Genomic DNA, 27,149 nt, shown 5'->3' with positions numbered 1-27,149 from the left:
GTCATGGAATGGATGAGTCCAGCTTCTTGTCTCTGAACTGGAGGATGGGATGTAGATAAAGTTAGCAGAGGAATAAGATTCATTAGTAAAGCTAGAACACACACTGAAGCGGAGGCTGGGCATGTTTGAGAGTGAGCTGTGCCTCATGAGGTTAGGGATCATCTGTTTTTGTGATCTGGAGGCTAAATAGGGTGTGGTGCTTTGGGTGGAGTTTGCAATGAGAAGGTGGAGATTTCCAGGAATTTGGTAATGTTCATTTTTTGATCTTTTTAGGAAGTCTCAGAAGTGTCATGGCATCAAGTACCTGATATGAGTAGAGGTGTCAGCCATGATAATTTTATTATAATAGGCTGTAGGCAGATATCATGGGAATGAGGTCTGCAGCCATGTTGGATATTTTCGGCCAGTGACAGTTCTGGGCAGCAGCTTTGCCACAATAGTGATCGCTGGTTGCCAGCCATCGGAGGCAACCTTGGTATGGGATGTGGTGACATTTTTCCTCCAGCTCTTTTTCTCATCTCTCTTTACATGTACCATAACTTCAGTTGACTCCTACATAGAGCATAATTGTATCAGATTTGCAGTTATTAGAGAATGAAAAGAAGGAACACGAGTAAAACATCTAGTGCTATTCTTAGTCCTTAATGTGCACTCAATACAGAATGATTATTTTTATCTAATAGTTTGCATGTTTTAATGTACTCATTAAATAACCTCATTAAACCTTTAAGTAATTTTTTTGAAGAGAAAGATAAACTTTTTTTTTTTTTGGCAGGCAGAGTGGATAGTGAGAGAGAGACAAAGAGAAAGGTCTTCCTTTTGCCGTTGGTTCACCCTCCAATGGCTGCCATGGCTGGTGTGATGCGGCCGGCGCACCACGCTGATCCGAAGCCAGGAGCCAGGTGCTTCTCCTGGTCTCCCATGGGGTGCGGGGCCCAAGTACTTGGGCCATCCTCCACTGCACTCCCGGGCCACAGCCGAGAGCTGGCCTGGAAGAGGGGAAACCGGGACAGAATGCAGCGCCCCGACCGGGACTAGAACCCTGTGTGCCGGCGCCACTAGGTGGAGGATTAGCCTATTGAGCCGTGGCGCTGGCCAAAAGATAAACTTTTTAAGAATATTTTTTAAATGAGGAAAGGCTCAGCATCAGGCTAGTACCATGGAAGGGATTCAGTGAGGCATGGGATTTTTGATTATAGATACAGTATTCTTGTAACAGATAGAGCCCTTGGGAGGTAGATATGGCAAAGCCAGTTTCTCTGAGAGTTTGATCATCTTCGACATTGTCCTATGTCCAGGCTAAGCTTGCCCTGAAGCAGCATTAGATAGCTAAGAGCATTCTGAAACTGTAGGTCTTACCCCTAGGGAGAGGAGCCACATAAGTGATGAACAGGTACAGAGTTGTTCATTAACTAAGAGTGTCACAGCCTTGTTCCAAAGTATTATTAGAAAACAAATGTGTGTCAACCACTTTTGTTCTTATAAATAAATATATTTAGAAACATAAATACAATACATGCATATGTATTACAGGAAAGAACACAAACAGTAATCTTCCTTAGGTTACTATGAATTTCATAGTATATATTGTTTTGAGAAATAAGGAGTGGCTTTTAAGTACATAATAGAGTTTGTTTATATTATTTTAAAAAACATTTCTTAAAAAATTACAGAGTCAAAGTTTATTTCTTAGCATATTTATAGGCTTAGAAGAAAGGGTTAGGCCATAGATAAATAGGATTTTAAATTCAGGGTAGAAGAGGTTGGTTAGCCCATCAGTTAAGATACCTGCATTCTATATCAAAGGGCCTGGGTTCTATTTGTGCCTCTGACTGCTGATTCCTGGTTCCTACCAATTCAGACCCCGTGTTATTGGAATATGTTTCCTGGTTTTTATTCCAGTTTCTTGCCCCTGCATGAGATAAGAATTCAAAGCAGGGGCATGAGTAAGGTGCATAAATGAGATTTATTTAAAGTAAGAGAGTGACTATAAATTCACATGTGAGTGTAGATAATCCCATGGGGAGAGAAACCTGACATGAGAGGGCCAGAGAGATGCCCGCTAGAAGACAACACAGGAGAAGGGGAGTGAAGGGCCAACAGCAAGGTCAAGAAGCCGAAAAAGGGCCGCTCCCAGCAGCAAAAGTTCTTTTTATGAGATGGTATTCATTTTAATATATAGAGTGGAATTTGGGCAGGAGTTAGTGTGTATGAAGTTTTCTGGTATCTCCATGTGGATAACTTCCATGTGTTCATTATGGTGTCTCCTCTTGCCCAGTTAAATCATGGGAAATTGGGTGTACTGGATTGTCATACAAAGTGAAGTCACAGTGCAGGGCTGTGAGACAGAGTCGTGGGGAGATACCTGGCTCATTTATTCTTGTCTGACTTCCTACTTGGTTTCCCCTTGTCACCTGGGAGGCAGAAATGCTGGCTCAAGTAACTGAGTTCGTGTCTCACACATGGGAGACCTGGATTAAATTTCAGGCTCCTGGTTCTGGCCCTGGTCCCTCTCTAGCCCTTGCAGGCATTTGAGTAGTGAACCAAAAGAGCATTCTCTCTTTCTCTCTCCTTCCATTGTCAAACAAATACATTTTTAAAAAATTTTATGTTTTTTTTTCTTTTTATTTGAAAGAAAGACATGGAAAGAAATCTTCCATACACAGGCTCACTCCCCAAATGTCCTTAACAGCCAGTATTGGACCAGGCCAAAGCAAGGATCCTAGAATTCAATCTGGGTCTCTCATATGGGAGGAAGGGATCTAACTACTTGAGCCATCATCTGCTGATTCCTAAAGTGTGCATTAGCAGGAAGCTGTATCAGAAGTACAGTAGCCAGAACTGGAACTAGGCTCTCTGATATGGGATGTTGGCATCCAAAGTAGTGATTTAACTACTGTGCCATGTGCCTGCCCTTAAATATTTTTTTAATTCAGGTTATGAAAGACATATACAAATAACTTTAATTTTAAGAATATGCATAAAAGATTATGGTATCAAACCTGACAGCCAGAATCAATTTTGTATGGACAGTCTGAATTACTAGTCCTTTGTTTTATTTTACTTTAAAAATAAATATGTACTTAAACTGCCAAAGAAGTTGAACCAAAACTGAGATTGAGATGATTCACTACATGTTTGGACCACTAAATTTAGCTTTAGAAATGTCTTCTTATCAATTACTTTAATTAGATAGCCATATAATATCTGAAAACTTGGGAGTCAGGCATTTTATTTGCACCTTGTAAAAAAGGAATGCATAAGCAAGGCCTCTGTTAGCCCATGTGTTATCTTTGTATAACTTACAGAAAGATGTCCAGCTGAGTAAACAAATAAAAATGTGTCCTTCATAGTTCCTTGTCAACAACATGGCTTGCTAAGCAGGAAGGGTTTGGATTTCAAACTTCCTCATTTAACAAGATATAACTTGCTAAGAATAGATTGCTTTCCTGGAGAGGAAGAAAATTAAATCTTGGGCGTGTTGAAGGCTGATCTAATGTAACAGGGGTGAAGCAGAAGTGCATTTGGTGTGAAAGCAGAAAGGAAGAAGCAGAAGGTGGGGAGGAAGTAGAAGAACAGAATGCCAATTTTACTCATTTTGTGATTTTCTTTGAGATCAGAGAAATCTTCCTAGCCTGCCCATTTCCTTTAGGAAGAGGAGAGGAAATACAAAGCAGAAAAATAGTTTTCACTCTCGGTCTACTTCTATTACTCATAAGACATAATGTAGTATTTTCAGAATTTTCCTCATTTGCAGGACATTTTAGGATGTATTTCTCTTGAAGATAAGGACAATTGGGATATGTTTGTAAATGAAAGAAAGAAAGGACTTGCCAAGGATTTGGGACTTGCCAAGGTCACCCTACTTTTGGGAAAAAATCAGGATTAGAACCCTACTAACAGAATTGCTACTGGAAAGTTTGTCAGCAGAAACTAAGATTTCTTTCTATAGCAACTTTTAAATGCCCCTGTGAATTACTCTGTTTACAACGTATTTAATAATAAAAAGTTAAATTTAGTCTAAAGGAGATGCTTACTGGAAGCACCAGATAGCTTATAAAATGTGTTGACCTACATAGATCTCTGAAAAAAAAAGTGGTGATAAAAATACTATTTTTTTTATATCTTTGAAGTACTAAGAAGATCAAAAGATGCTGAGACCTGCAGCTTTGCTCACTGGATTTATGTGGGTCCCTTCTGGTCAGTTTTTAAAAGGAGAGGATGCTTGATTGGTGTTTGCATTAGGCAACTGAAAATCTGTCAAGCTTTACATAAAAAAATCTGTTGCTTATGCCAACTGTTTTCTGTTAGAGTTTCTGCATGGTGTCAGCATTCGTTATCCTTAGTTAATATAAAAAGCATTAGTCCTGGCCGGCGCTGTGGCTCACTAGGCTAATCCTCTGCCTTGCGGCGCCAGCACACCGGGTTCTAGTCCCGGTCAGGGCGCTGGATTCTGTCCCGGTTTCCCCTCTTCCAGGCCAGCTCTCTGCTGTGGCCAGGGAGTGCAGTGGAGGATGGCCCAAGTACTTGGGCCCTGCACCCCATGGGAGACCAGGAGAAGTACCTGGCTCCTGCGTTCGGATCAGCGCGGTGCGCCGGCCACAGCGCAGCAGCCATGGCGGCCATTGGAGGGTGAACCAACGGTAAAGGAAGGCCTTTCTCTCTGTCTCTCTCTCTCACTGTCCATTCTGCCTGTCAAAAAAAAAAAAAAAAAAAAGGCATTAGTCCTTAAACTCTCCACTATTCCTAAACTAAAAAAACTTTTTTTAAAATAATTTTTCCTCAAGAAATCGCTATTTCCTTTGAACATTCCCATTCCTTTGAACCAATATATGTTATACAGCTCCTGCTGGGCCTATTTCTAAACAACACAAATTCAGAACTTTCACTAATGATAACATTGAAATCAGGAGAACAGATCACTGGCTGGTGTATTCTAGAAATAGCAAGACCTGAGATCAAGTCCCCAAGTCCGCTATGATCACCATTAGCTCTTCCATTCTCTACGCTATCTTTTGAGTACCTTATATACACTCCTGCCTCTGGGCCTTTGCGTGTGCTACTTCCTGGAACACTCTTTTCACAGATGTGTGCATAAGTAATTCCTTCAGTTTCTTCCAGCTCTGCTTGTATGCAACATAATCAGAATTTCTCTACTGTTTAAAACAACTCTTCTTCTATCTCACTGTCAATCTCTTTATCCTGCTTTATTTTTCATGTTTCTTATCTCCAAATAAAGTAAGCCCCATAAGAACAAAGACCTTGTCTGCTTTGTGTTTCCACTGTAACTTTAGAGCCTAAATCATATCTGGCACATGTTAAACATTTTATAAATACCTGCCTAATGAAAGAAAGATATCTAGGCCCAGTTCTTGGTGCCTTGTTTGAAGAGGACTAATGATCAGTTATTATGATGCACCCATAGGAATGTCATCAGGGTCTAGGTTCTTTTCGGTTTAGGATTAGATTTGTTCAATGTAGATTCCAAAGAAAGAAGAAAGACCATTGGGTTATAGGAAGGGAGGTGTTGGGTGAAGGTACGGAAGACCTAATAGTTGCAGCTGTCTGAAAAGTATTTGATCTATCTTTCTGTATATGTTTATACAGACCACTTTAAGAATAATTATACAGAAAATCTAAGCATCTTGTACAAATAGAGTCTATCACTTTTAACATCAGGTTTTAAAAGCATTACTCTGTATTGACTAAAAAGTTAATAATTTAGTTTTGTTCTTCTGCAAAATTTTGCCAGACAGCTATGTCTTATGTTAACATAATTTGCCATGGGTTAGCAAATTGTACTTCCCAGACCAAATCTGACCTGTCATTTCCTTTTATAAATATTTTGATTGGAACACAGCCATGGCTATTCATTTACATGTTTTTTATGGCTTTTTTCACCCTATAATGCACAGTTGAGTAGTTGCAACAGAGACTGCATGGCCCATGAAGCCTAAAATATTTACTATGTAGCTCTTTACAAAAAGATTCTCAACTTCTGCTCTAATGTAATAAACAGCAAGAAGTAATATATAGAGATATTTCTCTATTCAGTTTTTCAAGTACTTCTTATTTTTGTTAATAGATATATCAACAAAAATTCAACCATAATAATTTATTCCACTCTGTTTAAATAGAGCAGAGGATTGGTGACATAGATGGTGGAAGAAGGAATTAAACCCATTGATCAGCATCAGCAGGACACAGACAGGGGTACTTTTGTCCAAGCCGTGACTGCAATTGAGGAATTGAACCACAGAGTAGGATGGCAGGGAGAATGGAACTGTTGCCCAAATTAGGAGCCACAAAAAATGTGTTCTGCTTTTGTTTGAGATGCGGCTTGAGACAGAAGAAATGAGAAAAATATCCTGGTTCTCAACTAGTTCCTTGCATTGCCTGAACCTATCCATATGTCAGCTGACACATAAGCCTGAGAAATGCAGCTTGCAGAGTTTGTTCTCTTAAAATACAGCAGAGCAGAGACGTGGAAAATGAGGGTAAGGACACCTAGGTCTGAGACCAGCACAGCTGCTAATAGTTTCTAAGTACTACCATATGCCAGGTCAGTGCTAAAGAGTTTGCATGAATCCTCACCTAGGACATAAATACTAGTATTATCCCCAACTTAAAGAAGAAACTTACCTGGAAAACTAAGTAAATTATTCAAAGCTATGAATTACATAAATGATGAAGTTAGAATTGAATCCAAAACTGTTTGACTCCAAAACTCTAGCTTTTAGCATTCTGATTTTACAAAATAAATAAAAGTAGTTTGGAGATGATATAAATATCTTTGCAGATGGCTATTGATTAAGTAAGAACCAAGAACCCAAATTATTCCTATAAGGTTTTTGAACTTCTTTTTTTCTTTTTTTTTTCTTTTTCTTTTTTCAATTTGACAGATAGAGTTATAAACAGTGAGAGAGAGAGAGACAAAGAGAAAGGTCTTGCCTCTGGTGGTTCACTCCCTAAATGGCCACTATGGCCGGCGCTGTGCCAATCCAAAGCCAGGAGCCAGGTACTTCCTCCTGGTCTCCCACGCAGGTGCAGGAGCCCAAGCACTTGGGCCATCCTCCACTGCCCTCCCAGGCCACAGCAGAGAGCTGGACTGGAAGAGGAGCATCCGGGATTGGAACCCAGCACCCATATGGGATGCCGGCACCGCAGGGGAATGGGAGTATTAACCAAGTGAGCCACGGCCCTGGCCCAAGGTTTTTGTACATCTTAACAGGGTTAAAAATTTGTGTTCATTGTAGCATTTAGAAAATGTCCAAAGGAGCTACTATTGAGATATGGAGGTGCTTTTGTACCTGAAATTACTTTTTTTTTTTTTTTTTTGACAGATAGAGTTAGACAGTGAGAGACAGAGAGAAAGGTCTTCCTTCCATTGGTTCACTCCCCAAATGGCCGCTACAGCCAGAGTTATGCCAATCCGAAGCCAGGAGCCAGGTGCATCCTCCTGGTCTCCCATGCGGGTGCAGGGACCCAAGCACTTGGGCTGTCCTCCACTGCCTTCCCGGGCCACAGCAGAGAGCTGGACTAGAAGAGGAGCAACCAGGACTAGAACCAGTGCCCATATGGGATGCTGGCGCCGCAGGTGGAGGATTAACCAAGTGAGCCACGGCTCCAGCCCTGAAATTACTTTTTGATTCCAACTTATTTTATTTTGAAAGGTAGTTATAACTACCTTAAGACTGTTGAGAGGGATTAAATAGATATTACATCTAAACATCTCTTAATAATTTGCCAAAGAGTAGGAATCCTAGCTAGCTCTTGTTGTTATTACTATTTTTATTATGCAGACCCTAGAAATGGTTATCACAGGAAAAGAGTAAATCAGAAATTTTATACAGTGCTTTCAGATACTTTAATTAAACAATAATAGCCTGCTGTTGGGTCTTGTACTTTTCTACTGTTTAGAAGAATCACTAAAAGATACTTAAAAAATAGCATTTTGTTTTGTTTCCTTTTTTCTTTTTGAATTTATTTTTCACTTTTATTTATTTATGTGTTTGTATAAAGGGAACAGATTTCATGTATTTCATATATACAGTTTTAAGAAAATAATGAAGGGGCCAGCGCTGTGGCATAGTGGGTAAAGCTGCCGCCTGGAGTGCTGGCATCCCATATGGGCACAGGTTTCGAGTCCCAACTGCTCCACTTCTGATCCACCCCTCTGCTGTGGCCAGGGAAAGCAGTAGAGGATGCACCTGCATGGGACACTGGGAAGAAGCTCCTGGCTCCTGGCTTCGGATTGGCATTGCTCCAGCCGTTATGGCCATCTGGGCAGTGAACCAGCAGACGAAAGACCTCTCTCTTTCTCTGATTTTGCTTGTCTGTAAATCTGCCTTTCAAATAAATAAATAAATCTTTAAAAAATGATAATTTCCACCCTCTATGATGCCTTTGGTAAATACTAGTGCTTATATATATGAAGTCGCATTTGCTCTTATACTTCTAAATGGTTACTGTCTTTCATCTACGATGGTGTTTTCCAACCTTTCTCTCAACATACGGCCTTTTTCTTCCTGTCCTCATGGCTTCTCTTGGCTTCATTCTCACTAGTCCCCCACAATCTACCAAGTCCTTTTTCTTTCTTAACTTCTCAAATCTTTTTTTTTTTTTTAGATGTATTCATTTATTGAAAGAGTTACAGAGAGAGGAGAGACAGACAGAGATCTTCCATCACTGATTTACTTCCCAAATGGCCAGGAGCTTCTCAGGTCTCCCACGTGGTACAGGGGCCCCAGCACTTGAGCCATCTTCCGCCACTTTCCCAGGCCATAAGCGGGGAGATGGATCAGAAGCAGAGCAACTGGAACTCAAACCAGTGCCCATATGGGTGCTGACGCTGAAGACAGTGGCTTAACCCGCTGCGCCAGAGCAGGCCCCTGAAGTTTTGTAATACTTTAGTACAAGCTTTTCTTTCTCAACCATTATTTCCCTAACTAATCACGTGACGCTTTGATCCTTTATCTATAAATAGCGCTATAGTTAACCTATGACATGCTGTCAAATGCTGTTCATATTGCCTGAAATAGTTCTATAATTTTTCCATTTATATCTTGCTTCTCCAACTAGATTAAAAGCCATATTTGTGTTAACTTTTTTAAGAATATTCGAGTGTTACATGAAGGCTTGTAGCTAGAGTTCAAATTACTTGTATTTTTAAAAAATGATTATTTGTTTAAAAATGTAGTCATGATGCATGGCAAAGTCACTGAAGAATTTCTTTTGTAAGGTTCCCTGAAAATAGTTAGAAAAAGGAAAGCATTCCTTTAATCCAAAGCGTTCCAAAGATTCAAACATTAATAGGAGCATGAAAAAAAAGGTCTTGGAAGTATGTAACCTATGATAAATAGTTATTTTTCACTTTTCTTAAGGGCAAGTAAGAAAGGTACTTTGACAAGAAAAATCATTAGGCAATGGAAAATCATTATTTTAATGTGCTGAAAATATTTTAAAACTAAGGACTCATAACACAGTATGGACCTGCTGCTACTCTTTTCAGAATCTGAGACTTTGGACTTGGTATAAAAATTCAACCTATAGTATTTAGGAAGTAATGATGACCATGCAAATATTTACAAATTGTGGTCTACTCTTATTGCATGTGCTTCATAGAGATTATTTACCATGTACTGACCTTAGGAAATTGTACAAATATAGAGATCCAAGGAACAGTAGTAAAAAGGCATTCAAAATGATCTCAGAGAATGTCTCTGAAATCCTTCAGATTTATTTACAATTAAAAATTATATCTAATGACGTATTCTTGTTTTTCCATATTTAAGAGGAATGTTTTCTCGGCATTTCAAAATCAGCAATACTGGGTTTTAAATGCTACAGCTGCAGAACTCTAAAAGATAAATAAAATAAAATCACACTGCTTAAACACTATGAGAAGTTATAAATCTGTAGGAAATTAACAATTGCATTTAGGATGACCCTTTGCTATTTAGAATCTGTAGTTAGCTAGATTGACAGGATACTTGTCTTTTAAAAATTCAGATAAAGAAGTATTTGAAACTTTTAAAAATAAATAATCCTTTCTTTACCCTCTCAACAGTCTTGCCCTTGCCACCCTTAATACATGTGCTTATTTTGAGCAATCTAGTATTTTCTGTGGTGTTAATGTATTAAATGTAAATCTTAAATCCAAATTCCTTGAATTTGAAGGTGTTTAGACTTGAGACTTAGCATTTTGTCCATTTCATTGCATTTTAAAATATGGGTTTGTCAGGGCTAGACAGTAAACAGCTATAATAGAAGGGTTCTAAACCAAAATTAATAGTGTTAAATGTCATGCTACAAACCTGCCTCTTGATTCCTTAAAATAAAGAACTGAGAGGAGGTATGGCAACTAGACATCAAATAATGTGATGAAAAGGATTTTGGTGTTTTAATTTCTTTCTAGTTTTTTGTGTGTTTATAACCTGATGGATTGGTTACAAGATGGACTCTGACATGTATCTGAATGCAAAGTTATATGAAAACTAACACTTATCTTTGTTTATATTGCTTCAGTTATTCTACAGCTAAAATTATAATTAAGACACTTCAATTTAAATATTAATTGTAAAGCAGTAAAGCAAATGCCAGAATATTTGCCAGGGAATATGGTAGCAAGCTATTATGATAGCTTCAGGTAATTTTAATTTGAGGGACATTGTTCCTTGGTTTTGGTATTTTCCAACAATGGTACCATTTATGATTCTATTTTATTTTAGCCATGCCCTTTGGGTTCCCGAGATTTTCGAGAGAAACAGTGTGCAGACTTTGACAATATGCCTTTCCGAGGAAAGTATTATAACTGGAAACCCTATACTGGAGGTAATGTATAACCTGGCAGAAAATTCATGCTTGAGAGATTTGAAAATATCAGAGTATATAAATACATACAAAAACACATATACATTCATGTTCACACTAATTAGAATTAGTACCTGCAAATCAAAGAAGGAAAGTGCTTGTAATACTATGAAGTTCTCATGTTTTAGTTTCACTGTAGTAAAGATGATATATTTTTACAAATTATCAGAAATTTTTTAAAACAAATTATATGTAATAAGGTCAAAATTCCTAGAATAGGATGTACATTAAAAACATATACTTTTGAGTTTTGCTTGAGACTTCCTTAGGGTATAGATAAGCCAGATTATAATCAGTGAATATTTACAATTACCACCCTTAAAACAAAGGTAACAACATAAACCAAATTAAAGAGACTAGGAAAATCTATGTTCAGTTTTAGTCAGAGGTCAAGGATCTTTCTGCAGATTATTATAACTTTTTCAGAGTTAGGAAGCGTTTTTTGCACTTTAATTTGAGCATATATCAAAACACAAATTCAAGCTAAATTTTCTCAGAAAAATTGAATGTACCATTCTTTAAATTTTTATTGATTGTGGTTTATTTTTATTTACATTATGTTTAATGTTAAACATTTTGCAGTACTTAAAGGAAACGATATTAATGAATGAAACTTACTTTGAAATACATCCAAAAAATGGACTGGATTAATAAATGGTCAAAGAGGTGAATAGATGTGTTTAGAGCAAGTATAGTAATATGTTCATGATAGGATATTTGAGATAGACATACAGTTGACACTGCAAAATTCTTAATACTGTATGTCATATAATATTTAAAGATATTGGAAAAACAAACAATATAACTTTTTTTAAAAGTACATTCAAGGGCCAGCGTTGTGGTGTAGTGGACGCTGTCTACAATGCCAGCATTCCATATGGTTGCTGGCTGCCCCCCGTCTAATTCAGGCCTGCGAAAACCAGCAGAGGACACCCTAAGTGCTTGGTCCCCTGCACCCATGAGGGAGACCCCGAGGAAGCTCCTGGCTCCTACCTTAGGCCTGGACCAGCCCCAGCCATTGCAGAACTTTGGGGAATAAACAAGCAAATGGAAGATCTCTCTCTTCCTGTGTCCCTCCCTCTCTCTGTAATTATGACTTTCAAATAAGTAAATAACTAAAACTTAAAAAAATCAGAGATGGGGGTTCTTAAATTTATTTCTCACAATGTGGAAGATGAAGATTAAGTTGCCAACATGGTTCAGTTCTGGTGGGGGCCCTTGTCTGGGTTGCTGACTGTCTTCTCATTGTATCTTACATGGCAGAAATAGGGAGAGAGTTCTTTGGGATCCTTGTTAGAAGGCTGATAATCCTATCCATAAGGGCTCCATTTCTATAATTAGCTCTCAAAGGTCCCATTTGTTTAATGCCATCATAGTGAATATGAATTTTGAGGTAACACATTTAGTCCCTATTACTCCTCATACATTTTTATTATCAGTAACTGCCCATATTAACTCTTTCTGAGACACAGCCATTGTTCTGAATTTTTTCCCTCTCATCATAGTTTAGTTTTGCCTGTTCTTAACCTCATATAAATAAACAAATGCCATATACACTCTTAATGTAAGGATCCTTTAAGTAATGTTTTTGAGGCCTAGCTTTATTTTTGTATGTAGCAGTAGTTTATTCCTTTTATTGCTGAGCAGGATTCCATTGTAGTGCCAGCTTATTTTTCCATTTTGCTATTATTGTTAGACATTTGGGTAGTTTCTAGTTTTAGCTGTTATGGATGGCTGCTTTTAACATTTGTGTACAAGTCTTTTCCTGAGTATGTGTTTTTATTTCTCTTATGTAAAAACTTAGGGGTGAATTTGCTGACCAACAATAGATGTGAGTTTAGTTTTAAAAGAAACTCTGAGATATTTTCCTAAAGTGATTGTACTGTATTATATTGTCACTAACAATATATGAGAGTCCTATTTGCTCCACGTCCTTATTATATTTGGTGTTTGCAATCTTCCTTTGATAGGAATAGAGTGGTGTATCACTGAGGTTTTAATTCATACTTCTTGATGATTAATTATGTTGAGTACATTTTTCACATACTTACTAGCTATTCATATATCTTCTTTTGTACTCTTTTCAGATATTTGCCTATCTTTTTAAACAATTTTTAAAATTTTCATACAGATTTAGGTGCATAGTGATACTTCTCACCCTACCCTCCCTCCTACCAGCACTCCGACCCTCTCTCCTCCTTCCTTTCTTATTCTTTCTATTGACTTTTTTTTAAAGACTTTTTATTTATTTATTTGAGAAATAGAGTTTTTGACCGTGAGAGGGAGAGACAGAGAGAAAGGTCTTCCATCTGCTGGTTCACTCCCCAATGGCCACAACGGCCGGAGCTGGGCCAATCCAAAGCCAGGAGCCAGGTGCTTCTTCCAGGTCTCCCACATGGGTGCAGGGTCCCAAGGACTTGGGCCATCTTCCACTGCTTTTCCAGGCCATAGCAGAGAGCTGATTGGAAGAGGAGCAGCTGGGACTAGAACCAGCACCCACATGGGATGCTGGTACTGCAGGTGGAGGATTAACCTACTGTGCCATGGCGCCGGCCCCTCTATTGACTTTCACAATGACACACTTTCAGTTTATTTTATAATCATATGACTAACCCTGGCCTGCGCCGCGGCTCAATAGGCTAATCCTCTGCCTAGCGGCACTGGCACACCCGGTTCTAGTCCCAGTCGGGGCACCGGATTCTGTCCCAGTTGCCCCTCTTCCAGGCCAGCTCTCTGCTATGGCCAGGGAGTGCAGTGGAGGATGGCCCAAGTGCTGGGGCCCTGCACCCCATGGGAGACCAGGAAAAGCACCTGGCTCCTGCCTTCGATCAGTGCGGTGCGGCAGCCGCAGTGCACCAGCCACGGCAGCCACTGGAGGGTGAACCAACGGCAAAGGAAGACCTTTCTCTCTGTCTCTCTGTCTCTCACTGTCCACTCTGCCTGTCCAAAAAAAAAAAAAAAAAAAAAAAAAAAAGACTAACCCTCCACTAAGTAAAAAATTCAACAAAAAGTAAGAAGAAAGAAACCACTGTTCCAAAATATCAATTTCATATATATTACATTTTTTGTACCCTGTTACCATAGATCAGGGAAAACATGTAATATTTGTCTTTTTGGGACTGGCTTATTTCACTAAGTATAATGGTTTCCAATTGCATCTATTTTGTTGCAAAAGCCACGATTTCATTCTTTTTTACAGCTAATTAATATTCCATAGTGTATATATACCACATATTTTTTATCTGGTCATCAGTTTTTGAGCTTGACTCCATATCTTAGCAATTGTGAATTAAGCTTCAGTAAACATGGGGGTAACAGATAACTCCATATGCTGATTTCATTTCATTTGGGTATAGTTCCAGAAGTAGAATTGCTGAGTCATATGGTAAATCCATTTTCAGCTTTCTGAGTTATCTACATACTGTATTCCACAATAGCTATATTGTTTTGCATTCTCACCAGCAGTTATTAGAGAATCTTTTTCTCCACATCCTTCCCAGCATTTCTTGTTTGTTGATTTCTGTAGGAGAGCCATTCTAACTGGAGTGAGGTGAAATCTCATTATGGTTTCAATATGCACTTTTCTGATGACTAGTGATCTTGAGCATTTTTTATGTGTCTGTTGGCCATTTGCATTTCCTCTTTTGGAAAATGCCTGTTTGGGGCTGACTCTGTGGTGCAGTAGCTTAGTCCTCCGCCTGCAGCACTAGCATCCCATATGGGCACCAGTTCGAGTCCCAGCTGCTCCTCTTCTGACCAGCTCCCTGCTATGGCCTGGGAAAGCAGTAGAAGATGGTCCAACTCCTTGAGCTCCTGCACCCACGTGGGAGACCCAGAAGAAACTCCTGGCTCCTGGCTTTGGATCACCTCAGCTCTGGCTGTTGCAGCCATTTAGGGAGTGAACCAGCAGATGGAAGACCTTTCTCTCTGTCTCTCCCTCTCACTGTCTGTAACTACCTCTCAAATAAATAAAATCTTTAAGAAAAAGAAAAGAAAAATACCTTTTCAAGTCCATTGACCATTGCTCAACTGGGTTGTTTGTTTTGTTGTTGTTGAGTTTCTTGAGCTCTTTATAGATTCTGGGTATTAGTCATTAATCAGTTGTGGTTGCAAATATTTTCTTCCATTCTGTTGGTTTCCTCTTCACTTTGCTGAGTGTTTCCTTTACAGTACAAAAGCTTCTTGGCTTCATGTAATCCCATTTGTCAATTTTTGCTTTGATTTTCTGTGCTTCTGGGGTCTTTTCCAAGGAGTTTTTGCCTACACAAATGTCTTGCAGAGTTTCTACAATGTTCTCCTCCAGTCATTTGCTGGTATCAAGTCATAGTTTAGATTCTTGATCCACTCTAAGTTGATTTTTTTTATAAGTTGTAGGTTAGGGGTCTTGTTTCATACTTCTGTGTGTAGAGATCCAATTCTCAAAGCACCATTTGATGAAGAGACTATGCTTTCTCCAGGGATTGATGTTAGCTCCTTTGTCAAAGATTAGCAGGTTGTAGATGTGTGGATTGATTTCTTGGGATTCTGTTCTGTTCTATTGGTCTACATGTCTATTTTGTGCCAGTACCAGGCTGTTCTGATTATAACCACCCTGTAGTGTATCTGGAAATCTAGTATTGTGGTGCCTCTGGCTTTGTTTTTGTTATTTAAGATTGCTTTAGGTATTTGGGGTCTCTTGTGTTTCCAAGTAAATTTTAGCATCATTCTTTTCTAGATCTGAGAAAAATTGATTGGGATCTCTTGAATCTTTAAATTTTCATTTTAGAGATGTTTCACAACCTTGGTTAAATTTATTCCAAGCTATTTAAAATCTTTTGTAGTTACTGTGAATGAGACTGATCGTGAGAGTTCTTTCTTAGCCATGGTATTTATTATGTATACAAAAGTTATTCATTTTTGTGTGTTAATTGTATATCTTGCAGCTTTTCAAACTCTCTTAAGAGTTCAATAGTCCCTTAATGGAGTCTTTCAGTTCACCTGTATATAGAATCATGTCATCTGCAAACAGGAATGATTTGACATCCTCCTTTCCAATTTGTATCACTTTGGTTTCTTTTTCTTACCTAGTGGCTCTGGCTAAAACTTCCAGGAATCTGTTGAATAGCAATGGTGAAAATCCTTGTCTGGTTCCAGATTTTACTGTAAATCCTTCCAACTTTTCCCCATTCAATATGATACTGGCTGTTGGTTTGTCATAAATTGCCTTGATAGTGTTGAAAAATATTCCTTCGGTACCCAATTTGCCTAAGGTTTTTATCATGAACAGAAAGCATTTATTCAAATGCTTTCTCTGGATCTATTGAAATAATTATATGGATTTTATTCATCAATTTGTTCACGTGTTGTGTCACATTTATTGATTTGCATATCTTGAACCATCCCTGCATTCCAGGGATAAATTCCACTTGATCCAGAAGAATGATCTTTTTGGGGGCTGGTGCTGTGGCGCAGTAGGTTAATCCTCCACCTGTGGTGCCGGCATCCCATATGGGCTCCAGATCTGGTCGCGGTTGCTCCTCTTCAAATCCAGCTCTCTGCTGTGGCCTGGGAAGGCAGTAGAGGGTGGCCTAAGTGCTTGGGCCCCAGCAACCACATGGGAGACTGGGAAGAAGCACCTGGCTCCAGGCTTCAGATTGGAGCAGCTCCGACTGTTGTGGCCATTGGGGAGTGAACCAGTGGATGGAAGACATTTCTCTCTGTTTCTCCCTCTCACTGTCTATAACTCTACCTCTGAAATAGATGAATAAAATCTTTTTAAAAAATGATCTTTCTGATGTGTTGTTGCATTCACTTAACTAGTATTTTGTAGAGGATTTTTTCACCTATGTTCATCAGGGATATTGGTCTATGGTTCTCTGGTTTTTTGTTGTTGTTTTTTGTTTTTTTCCCCTGGTTCAGAGTTTAGGTGATGCTGGCCTCCTAGAAAGAGTTTGGGAGTATTCTCTTCTTTTCAATTATTTTGAATAGTTTGAGTAGAACTGGAATTAGTTCTTCTTAACAAGTGTGGTAGAATTCATCAGTGAAGCCATATGGTCCTGGACTTTTCTTTGTTGGAAGGGTCTTTATTATTGATTCAGTCTCTGCTGTGGTTATTGGTCTGTTTAGGGTTTTGGTGTCTTCATGACCCAATTTTGGTAGATTATATGTGTACAGGAATATATCCATTTCTTCTTGATTTTCCAATTTGGTGGCAAATCACTGTAATTCCTAATGATTCTTTTTCTTTCTGTGGTACCTGTTGTTACATCTCCCTTTTCATCTCTGATTTTATTGATTTGGATTGGGTCTTCTCCCTTCTCCCTCTCTCTCTGTTTTTTGTTTTTTGTTTTGTTTTTGGTTAGATGGACCAATTATGTATCAATTTTTTTTTTCAAAAAACCAACTCTTCATTTTGCCAATTTTTGTATTTTTTTGGTTTCAGTTTTGTTTATTTCTTCTCTATTTTAATTATTTCTTTCCTTCTAATTTTGGGTTGAGTCTGTTGTTTCTAGGTCCTTCAGAAACATTGATAGCTCATTTTTTGGTACCTTTCCAATTTTTTGATATAGGCACTAATTTTTGTAAACTTTTTCTTTTAACACTACTTTTGCTGTGTTCTTTAAGTATTTATATGTTGTATTGTAATCCTCATTCTTTTTGGGATTTTTTGATTTCCCCTTTGACCCAATGTGCATTCAGGATTGTGTTATTCAGTCTCCATGTGTTTGCATATCCTCTGGAGATTATTGGGTTGTTAATTTCTAGGTCCATTCCATTGTCGTCACAAAAGATTGCTCTATCACTGTGGCATAGTAGTTTAAGCCTCTCTGTGGTGCCAGCATCACATATGTGGCCAGTTTGAGTCCTGGCTGCAACACTTCCAATCCAGCTCCCTGCTAATGGTGTTGGAAAACAGTGGAACAGTGGAAGATAACCCAAATGCTTGTGGGAGACACAGAAGAAGCTCCTTTCTCCTGGCTTCACATCAGTCCAGCTCTAGCCATTGTGGCTATCTGGGGAGTGAAACAGCGGATGGAAGACCTCTCTTTCTCTCTCTCTGCACCTCTCTCTTTCTGCAATTCTGCCTCTCAAATAAATAAATATGTGAAAAAAATATAATTGTGTGGTATGATTTCAGTTTTTTAGAATAAGCTTAGACTTGCCTTATGGCCTAACATATTGTCTATCCTAGAGAAAGTTCTATGCACTGATGAAAAGAAGGTGTATTCTTCAACTGTGGGATAAAATGTTCTGTAGATATCCATTAAGTCCATTTGGTACATAGTGTAGATTAGTTCTGTTGTTTTTATTGATTTTCTATGTATTTGATCTGTCCATTGATGAAAATAGAGTGTTGAAGCCCCCCATTACTATAGTTTTGAAGTCTCTGTCTCCCTTTAGATCCATTAACATTTCTTTTAAATAGCCAGCCACCCTGGCATTTGGTGCATATACATATATTCTAGTTACATCTTCCTGTTGTATTGATCCCTTAATCATTGTATAGTGCCCTTCTTTGTATCTTTTAAAAGTTTTTGTGTTAAAGTCTTATTTCTTTGATATAAAATGGCTACACCTCATTTTTGCTTTCCATTAGCATGGAATATCTTTTTCCATCCTTTCACTTTCAGCCTGTGTATATCTTTGTTGGTGGGATGTATTTCTTGTTGTAAGCAAATAGATAGGTCTTCGTTTTTAATCCATTCATCAAGTTTGTATCTCTTAATTGGAGAATTTGGGCCATTTACATTCAAGGTTTTTATTGTTAAGTAATGACTTGGCTATTACATTTTTCCATAAATATTCCTATTGTTCCCTCTGAATTTACTTTGTAGTTTTACTAGGAGATTTTCTGCCTTCACATTCTTTCATAGTATAACTATCTTTCTGTGTTTTTGTGTGTAGCACATTTTTTAGCATCATTTGTATGGCTGGACAAGTGGTGACAAATTCTTTGAATTTCCATTTGTTATGGATGGTCTTTATTTCACCTTCATTCATAAATGAGAGATTTGCAGGGTTGACAGTTTTAAGACTTGGATTACATCTCTCAGTTCTCTCCTAGCCTATGGTGATTCTGAGGAGAAACAGCTGTCAGTCTAATTGGAGAGCCTCTGAAAGTAATCTGGCATTTCTCTCACGCATATTTTAGAATCTTTTCGTTATCTTTTAGTGTTGAAAGTTTGGCTACATTGTGTCATGGTGAAGATCTTTTATGATATTTTCTAGGAGTTCTCAGTGCTTATTGTACTTGGATGTTCCTTTCTTTCTCCAAATTGGGGAAGTTTTCTGTTATTATTTCAAGGAATCAAAGAATAGACCTTCTAATCCATTCTCTCTTTCCACACCTTCAGGAACTCCTATGACCCAACATATGGGTTATATGTTGGGTTATTTGGTAGTATCCCATAAATCTTGATCATTGTTTTTAATTTTTCTAATTTATTCTTTTATTATCTTAGATTTTCCAAAGATTTTCCTTCTAGCTTGGATATTCTTTCTTCTGCCTCACCTAGTCTATTGGGTAAGGCTTTCCACTGTGCTTTTTTTTTATTTGACATATTGAATTCTTCATTTATAATATTTCAGTTTTATTTTCCTTCAAAATCTCTCTCACGGGAAAATTTTTCCTCCATGTCATGTATGAATTTATATATCTCATGAATTTGGTTCCCAGTGATGCTGAGTAATAATATGATCATTCTTTTCAATTCTAATATTGAAGTGTTTTTATGTTCCTTTAGCAGAATCATTATGTCTTCTTTGTTCTTTTTTCTTCTATTTTTGCATTTATTTTTAGGCATTTGTGGAAACAATTGTTTGTTTCCTCTGCCAATGACTTTTATCTTTAAACTATGCCTCAGTGGCTCAATGGAGTATCAGCTCCTTCAGTGAATACCCAGAGGTGTATGCTGGGTCTGGCCAGGGAATTCTGTTCTAATGCTCAAGGATGGGGTGAGAATCCGGGTGACACCCAAGTTGGGTGTGGTTAATCTCCTCTTTTGTCAGCAGTGGGGAGTATATGATCTTGCCTGTTGGCATAATCACAACCTCACCTCCTCTCTTCCAAGGTGATCAATGCCCAGAGTTAGCCTATAGTGGGTACACCTTCACCCACGTTGGTGCATGAACTACACAAAGGATCTGTCCAGCCCTCAGGGTTAGCATGGAACTCTCTGCAGTGACCCACCTCAGGCAGTCAGGGAGCTCTGAGCCTCTGAAACTGGCTACAGTGATTGCCGAAACCCAGCTATATCCCTACTGTGCAGTCACAGAATCCCCACAGTCTTAGGACACAAGGCTCCCACATTCGTGGGGTACAGAGGATCCCCTCTCTGCCTCGTGAGCCTACCCTACAGTCATTTCCAGAACCAGCTGCCTTGGGTGCTCTGCCTTGGCAGTTTTAGCTCCAGAGCTTGTGATAGATTGAGAGGATGGCGGCACCTCAACAATTCTAAGTTGATGTGCAGCCCGTCGTCATCCCTCCAGTCCAAACTCCAAGACAGCAGGAAACACACATTTTTCCCTCTGGTAAAATCCCCTGGTTATGCGTGCAAGAGCCACCATAGCCTCTACTGGTGTAGAGATGGCATCTTCTCTCTGCCAGTTGCTGGGTGCGCTTGCTGGTGGATGCAGAGAAAGAAATGTGCTTTTCCTTCACTGGTAGGTACCCTGCCCCCCTTTAGGGCTCCAGATCAGTCTCAAAGTCAGTGTGGTTTGCAAGGTTCTCCCTCATGCAATATCCCTAGTGGCACAGGCTGCTGCAGCCTGTCCTCACCTGTGTCTCTCAGTAGCTGGCATCTCCTCCAGCCCCTGGCTACGTTAGTCATGTGTGGTGTCCCCACTTGCTGTTGCATGTCGGCTCTTTCCATGCTGCTCCATTGTGTCCCTCTTCTTTTGTAGAATTTTGACTGCAAACTTCACTCCAATTCTCCCTTAGGAAAACACTTCTCTGCTATCTTCCCTGATCAAAATAAGCATGTCTTTCCCCTGTATGGCCGTCTTGGAATCCAGCTATTTTTTTCCTCAAAACTTTAATAATAATAACAATATGGAGCTGGCACTGTGACCAGCAGATAGAAGACCTCTCTCTCTGCCTCTCCTTCTCTCTCTGTGTTAACTCTTTCAAATAAATAAATAAATCTTTTTTTTAAAAAAAGAAACACACCCCTAATTTATGTTTTTCAATTGTTTGCTTTAGTTTACAAAAATAAAATTGATTTTTTATTAACTTTGTGTTCTGTGACTTTTCTATATTTACATAGGTTAAAAGATACCAATTGCATATAATTTTCTTCCTTAAGAGTCATGGTATCTGGAGATAGAGACAATCTGTTTCAATCTTTATGCCTTTTATTTTCTTGACTTGGTGTACTCAATCAGCCCACCAGTATAATTTGTGCATATTTGTATTTTTTCTTTATTTTTGTTAATATACCAAATGATGCAATAGATTTAACACTGTCAAGCCAGCTTTATTATATTCCCAGAATAAAACCCATTAATGATGTATTACTTTATATATATTAGTAAATTTAACCATTAATGTCTTCTTAAGAATATTTACACATATGTAAGGAATGTTGATTTGCGAGTTCTTATATGTATTTAACAGGTTTTTGTAGTAGAAGTATTCTAACTTCTAGAAATAATATCCTTGTAACAGATTTTTTAAGAATTTCTTTTTTCAGTTTTACTTGTGTCTTTAAGAAATTTGTGTTATGGCCGGCACCGCGGCTCAAAAGGCTAATCCTCCGCCATGCAGCACCGGCACACTGGGTTCTAGTCCCTGTTGGGGCGCCAGATTCTGTCCCGGTTGCCCCTCTTCCAGGCCAGCTCTCTGCTGTGGCCTGGGAGTGCAGTGGAGGATGGCCCATGTCCTTGGGCCCTGCACCCTCATGGGAGACCAGGAAAAGCACCTGGCTCCTGGCTTCAGATCAGTGCAGTGCGCTGGCTGCAGCGCGCCAGCCGTGGCGGCCATTGGAGGGTGAACCAACAGCAAAAGGTCTCTGTCTCTCTCTCTCTCACTGTCCACTCTGCCTGTCAAAAAAAATTGTGTTATATCCATGTTGTTCAATTTATGAACATAAAATTGATCATAATATTCTCATATTATCCTGTTTATTATCTATTTGCTCTGCAGTGATACATACCCTTTCATTTCCGTTATCAATTAATTTGTGCTGTTTTTCCTGATCACCCTTGGATCGTGCTTATCAGTTTTGTTAACCTTTTAAAATAATCAAATGTTGTATTATTCTGAATTTTAAAAACATTTTTATTATATATATATATATATGTTTTAGTTTTATTTAAGGTATACAAATTTCCTGTATTTCGTATATACAGATTTAGAGGCATAGTGACACTCCCCCCCAACTCTCTCTCCCACCCATGCTACATCCCTTCCTTCTCCTTCCTCTCACATTCCCACTCTTAATGTTTACCAAGAAATATTTTCAGCTTACTTAATGATTCTATAGTTAACCCTATACTTAGTAAAAGAGCTAATACATAGTATGACAAAAAAAAAAAGAAAACAACACCGCCAAACAAAAACATTGTGCCTCAAGTGAAGAGACAAGGGCTATTAACAAACAATCATCCTTTCTCAAAATGTCTATTTCACTCCAACACATTACATTTCAGTACTCATTACTTACCTTGGATCAGGGAAAACCTGAAATCTGTCTTTTGGGGACTGGCTTATTTAACTAAGTATAATGATTTCCAGTTGCATCCATCTTGTTGAAAACAACAGGATTTCATGATTTTTTTTAACTCCAGAGTGTATATATACTATAATTTCTTTATCTAGTCAATAGTTGATGGACATCTGGGTTGATTCCATATCTTAGCTATTGTGAACTGTGCTGCAAAGAACGTGGCGATATGGACTACTCTTTCATATACTGATTTCTTTTGATTTGGGTAAATTCCCAGGAGTGGGATGACTGGATCACATTGTAGGTCTATTTCAGCTTTCTGAGGTATCTCCATGCTGTCTTATACAGTGATTGCACCAGTTTACATTCCCACCAACAGTGGATTAGAGTACTTTTTCCCCTATATCCTGGCCAGCATTTGCCATTTGTTGATTTCTTTATGTGAGCAATTCTAACTGGAGTGAGGTGAAATACACCGTGGCTTTAATTTGCATTTTCCTGATGGCTAGTGATCCTGAGCATTTTCTCAAGTGTCTGTTGACCATTTGAATTTCCTCTCTTGAAAGATGCTGTATTACTACAAGTTGCTGCAGTCCCATCTCACCTCCGTCTCCAAGATGCTTCCTGCTCCGGCTCTCGGCTCTGCAGTTGTTCTAGTAATTGTGTTCATGCTGTGTGTCCACACCTTACACACATGTCCTTGGCATTCCTCTTCCTCTTATACGATTTCCAGTATGGTTTTTCTCCAGTTATACCCTGAGAGTGCACTTCCTACACCTTTTCATAAAGATTTTATTTATTAATTTATTTATTTGAGAGGTAGAGTTATAGACAGTGAGAGAGAGAGACAGAGTGAACGGTCTTTCTTCTGTTGGTTCACTCCCCAAATGGCCACAATGGCCGGAGCTGCGCCAATCCGAATCAAGGAGCCAGAAGTTTCCTCCTGGTCTCCCACGTGGTGCAGGGGCCCAAGCACTTGGGCCATCTTCTACTGCTTTGCCAGGCCACAGCAGAGAGCTGGATTGGAAGAGGGGCAGCTGGGACTCGAACTGGCACCCACATGGGATGCTGGGCACCACAGGCTGAGGATTAACTTACTGCACCACAGCACCCAGCCCCCAGTTTTTTGTTTGTTTGTTTGTTTGTTTGTTTTACTGTTCACTCCTATCCTAGCACAGTATGTTGTTCTCTAATTACCGTTTTGGCATCTCTAAAATATTTAATAATTATTGCTTTTAATTTATTTTTTATGGTTTTCAGTTTATTTTGCTCTTTGATATTTCCAAAGTTTTATTTCCTTCAATTCAAAATATTTTATCAACATTGTGATTTTTTTCTATGACTTACAGATTACTTATACCTGTCTTGTTTTAATTTTCCGAATATTTGATCCAAATATTGATTCTAAATGTCTTTTTGCTATTACTGAGTAGTGTAATTTTATTAAAATCAGAGAATACTCTATATTCTTGAGGAATGTTCTGTGTATACTTGAAAATCATTGACTTTCTGCAATTATTGGACATAGTGTTCTACATATGTTCATAAGGTCAACTTGTTCAGTCTTTTATATAAGTGAGATCATGTGCTATTTGTCTTTCTGTGTTTGGCTTATTTCATGTAGCATCATGTTCTTTAGGTTTATCCATGTTGTCTCAAATGATAGGAATTCTTTCTTTGACAGAATAACATTGCGATATATATTCACACTTTATTTATTCATCTACTGACAGATATCTTGGCTATTGTGATTAGTGTTTCATGAATATGGGAGTGTAGTAATCTTTAAGATAGTAATTGTATGTCCTTTGGATATGTTCCCATAAGTAGGATTGCTGGAGCATATAGTAGTTAACGCCCTGGCCTGAAGCGCTGGCATCCCATATGGGCACCGGTTCTAGTCTCGGCTGCTCCTCTTCTGATCCAGCTCTCTGCTATGGCCTGGGAAAGTATTAGAAGATGTCCCAAGTCCTTGGGCCCCTGCACCCACGTGGGAGAGCCGGAAGAAGCTCCTGGCTCCTGGCTTTAGATCAGCACAGCTCCGGCTGTTGTGGCCAATTGGAGAGTGAACCAGCAGATGGAAGACCTCTCTCTCTCTCTCTCTCTCTCTCTCTCTCTCTCTCTCTGCCTCTCCTCTCTCTGTAACTCTGACTTTCAAATAATTAAATAAATCTTTTTTTTTTTTTTTAAAAAAAGAATGCCATTCCAACAGGGGTGAAGTGAAACCTCACTGTAGTTTTTATTCGCATTTCCCTGACAGCTAGTGATCCTGAGCATTTTTTCATGTGTCTATTGGTCATTTAGATTCCCTCTTGAAAAATCATGTTAAAATCCATTGCCCATTTCTTAACTTAGTTGTTTGTTTTGTTGTTGTTGAGTTTTCTGAGCTCTTTATATAGTCTGGTTATTAATCCTTTATCAGTTGCATAGTTTGCACATAATTTCTCCCATTCTGTTGGTTGCCTCTTCACTTAGCTGAATGTTTCTTTTGCAGTGCAGAAGCTTCTCAATTTGATGTAATCCCATTTGTCAATTTTGACTTTGATTTCCTGTGCCTCTGGGGTTCTCAATTTCATGTGAAAAAGTTTTCATTCAAGTCATGTATTATTTCTTTAATTTGTGGGTTTTTTTTTTCTGATTGCTTCTAAGAAATCCTATGATCAATTTTTTGAATTCTGTTTCTGGCATTTCTTCAATCTCCTCATCTTCACATTCTAGTATTGAAGTGTTGTGTTCCTTTGGGGGCATCATGTCATCTTCCTTATTTTTGTATCTTCAGTTGCTGTGTTTATTATTAGACATTTATGGAGATACATTTTTTTCCTCCGTGATAGCTTTTATCTTTAGACTAAGCCTCTGCGGCTTTGTGGAGTGTCCCTTCAGTGAATACCCAGAGGTGTGTGCTGGGTGTGGCCATGGAGCTCTGTTCAGTGCTCCAGGATAAGGGGAGTGTCCAAGGTGACACCCAAATTGGGCATGGTAAATCTCTCTCTCTCTCTTTTTTTTAATCAGAGAGAAGGTTTGATCAGCTCTTTGTAATCTCAAGCTCGCTTGCTCTCCTCCAAGGAAACCAAACCCTGGCGCTAGCCCCAGTGGGTACAATATTCATCCATGCTGTCACAAGTACCACACAAAGGATCCATGTATTCAGTGTAAGCACAGATCCCACAGCAGTGACCCTCAGCAAGGAATCAGAGGGCCCTGAGCATGTGGAGCCGCCCTCATTGACTGCCCAAAGACTCAGCCGTACCCTGCGTCCTCCTACACAGCCTTAGTGTTTTCACAGTCCCAGCACACAAGATTCCCACATTCACTAGCGTCCAGCCCCCAGTCAATATTCCCAGCCAGATCAGGCTTCTGCCTCTCTCAGCTAGTTACAGAATGCTGGTGCTCCACTTTTTTTCTCTCTAGGTTGGCAGGTACACTGTCCCCTACAGAACTCTAAGTCAGACTCACTCCAGGCTCTTCCCACAGCTTTCTCACTAGTGGCTTGGGCTGCTGCAGTCTGGACTCACATCACTCTCCAAGGCTGATGCTCTTGACTGCTGAGGTCCTGATTTGTGCATGTCCAACCCTCCACGTAGATACACAGTGTCCCTTTAACTTGCCTGGATTTTCCTCTGCCTATTTCTCGCTAACTCTTCCCTGAGATTGCACTCTCTCTACTTTTTTAAAACTATCTTCCCCTAGATTAGAGCAGTAAGCTCCCTCCCTATTCCACCATCTTGGAATCCTTCTTCCTACCTTCTAAAATAAGTTACAATATGTCCCCTCCTTGCAACATTTTGGAGTAATTTGAGATTTGATATAGAGCCATCAGGTCCTGAGCTGATATTTGGCAGGAATTGTTTTAACACAGATTCAGTATCCTTACTTGTTATCGATCTGTTCATATTTTCTATTTATTCATGATGCAAATTTGGTCAGTTGTATGTTTCTAGGACCGTATTAATTTCTTCACGGTTATCCAGAATTTTGGTGTGTATTTGTTAATAGTCGTCTCTTATGATTCCCTTGTATTTTTGTGATAGCAGTTGTGGTATCTCCTCTTTCATTTCCTATTTTATTTATTTGAGTCTTCTCTCTCTTTCCTAATTAAAAATTTGCTAATTTCATTTATCTGTTCAAAAAACCAAATCAGTTTTCTTGATCCTAATTTTTTTTCTCATCTCTATTTTATTTATTTCTGTCCCAGTCTGTTATTTCCTTTCTTCTACTATGCTTGGGCTTAGTGTGTTCTTCTTTTTCTAGTTCCTGATGTGTAATTTAAGTAGTTTATTTAAAAATCTTTCTTCTTTTCTTTGTATATGCATATATTGTTATAAATGTCCCTCTTAGAGGGCTATTTCAGCATGCTGTGAATTTTGGAATGTGTTTCCATTTTCACTTGTCTTGGATAACTTTTGATTTAGCTATTGACTTGTTCTTTTATCCATTGATTGCTGAGGATCATGTTGTTTTATTTTCACATATTTGTAATTTTCCCAATTTTCCTTGTGTTACTGATTTTGAATCATACTATCATAATAAGAAAAGATTATTGATATTATTTTAGTCTTAAATTTGTTAAGAATTATTTGTGGCCTAACATATAATATGTCCTGGAGAATGTTCTGTGTGAAATTGAGAAGA

The 27,149-nt window shown here is 38.7% G+C and overlaps 1 protein-coding gene across 1 annotated transcript in view; it reads left to right on the top strand.

Annotated features, from left to right (window-relative positions):
* The window catches only part of ADAMTS6 (ADAM metallopeptidase with thrombospondin type 1 motif 6), a 313,716-nt gene that overhangs the window by 203,741 nt on the left and 82,826 nt on the right, over positions 1–27,149 (top strand). The window contains exon 14 of the mRNA XM_070056759.1: positions 10,731–10,833. Coding sequence (XP_069912860.1) covers positions 10,731–10,833 — 103 coding nt within the window. The remainder of the gene's footprint in view (positions 1–10,730; positions 10,834–27,149) is intronic.

The sequence above is a fragment of the Oryctolagus cuniculus genome, chromosome 14 (genome assembly GCF_964237555.1).
Source record: "Oryctolagus cuniculus chromosome 14, mOryCun1.1, whole genome shotgun sequence".
Lineage (NCBI taxonomy): Eukaryota > Metazoa > Chordata > Mammalia > Lagomorpha > Leporidae > Oryctolagus > Oryctolagus cuniculus.
The sequence above is the reverse complement of the archived record's forward strand: the minus strand, read 5'-3'. Positions and strand labels throughout refer to the sequence as shown.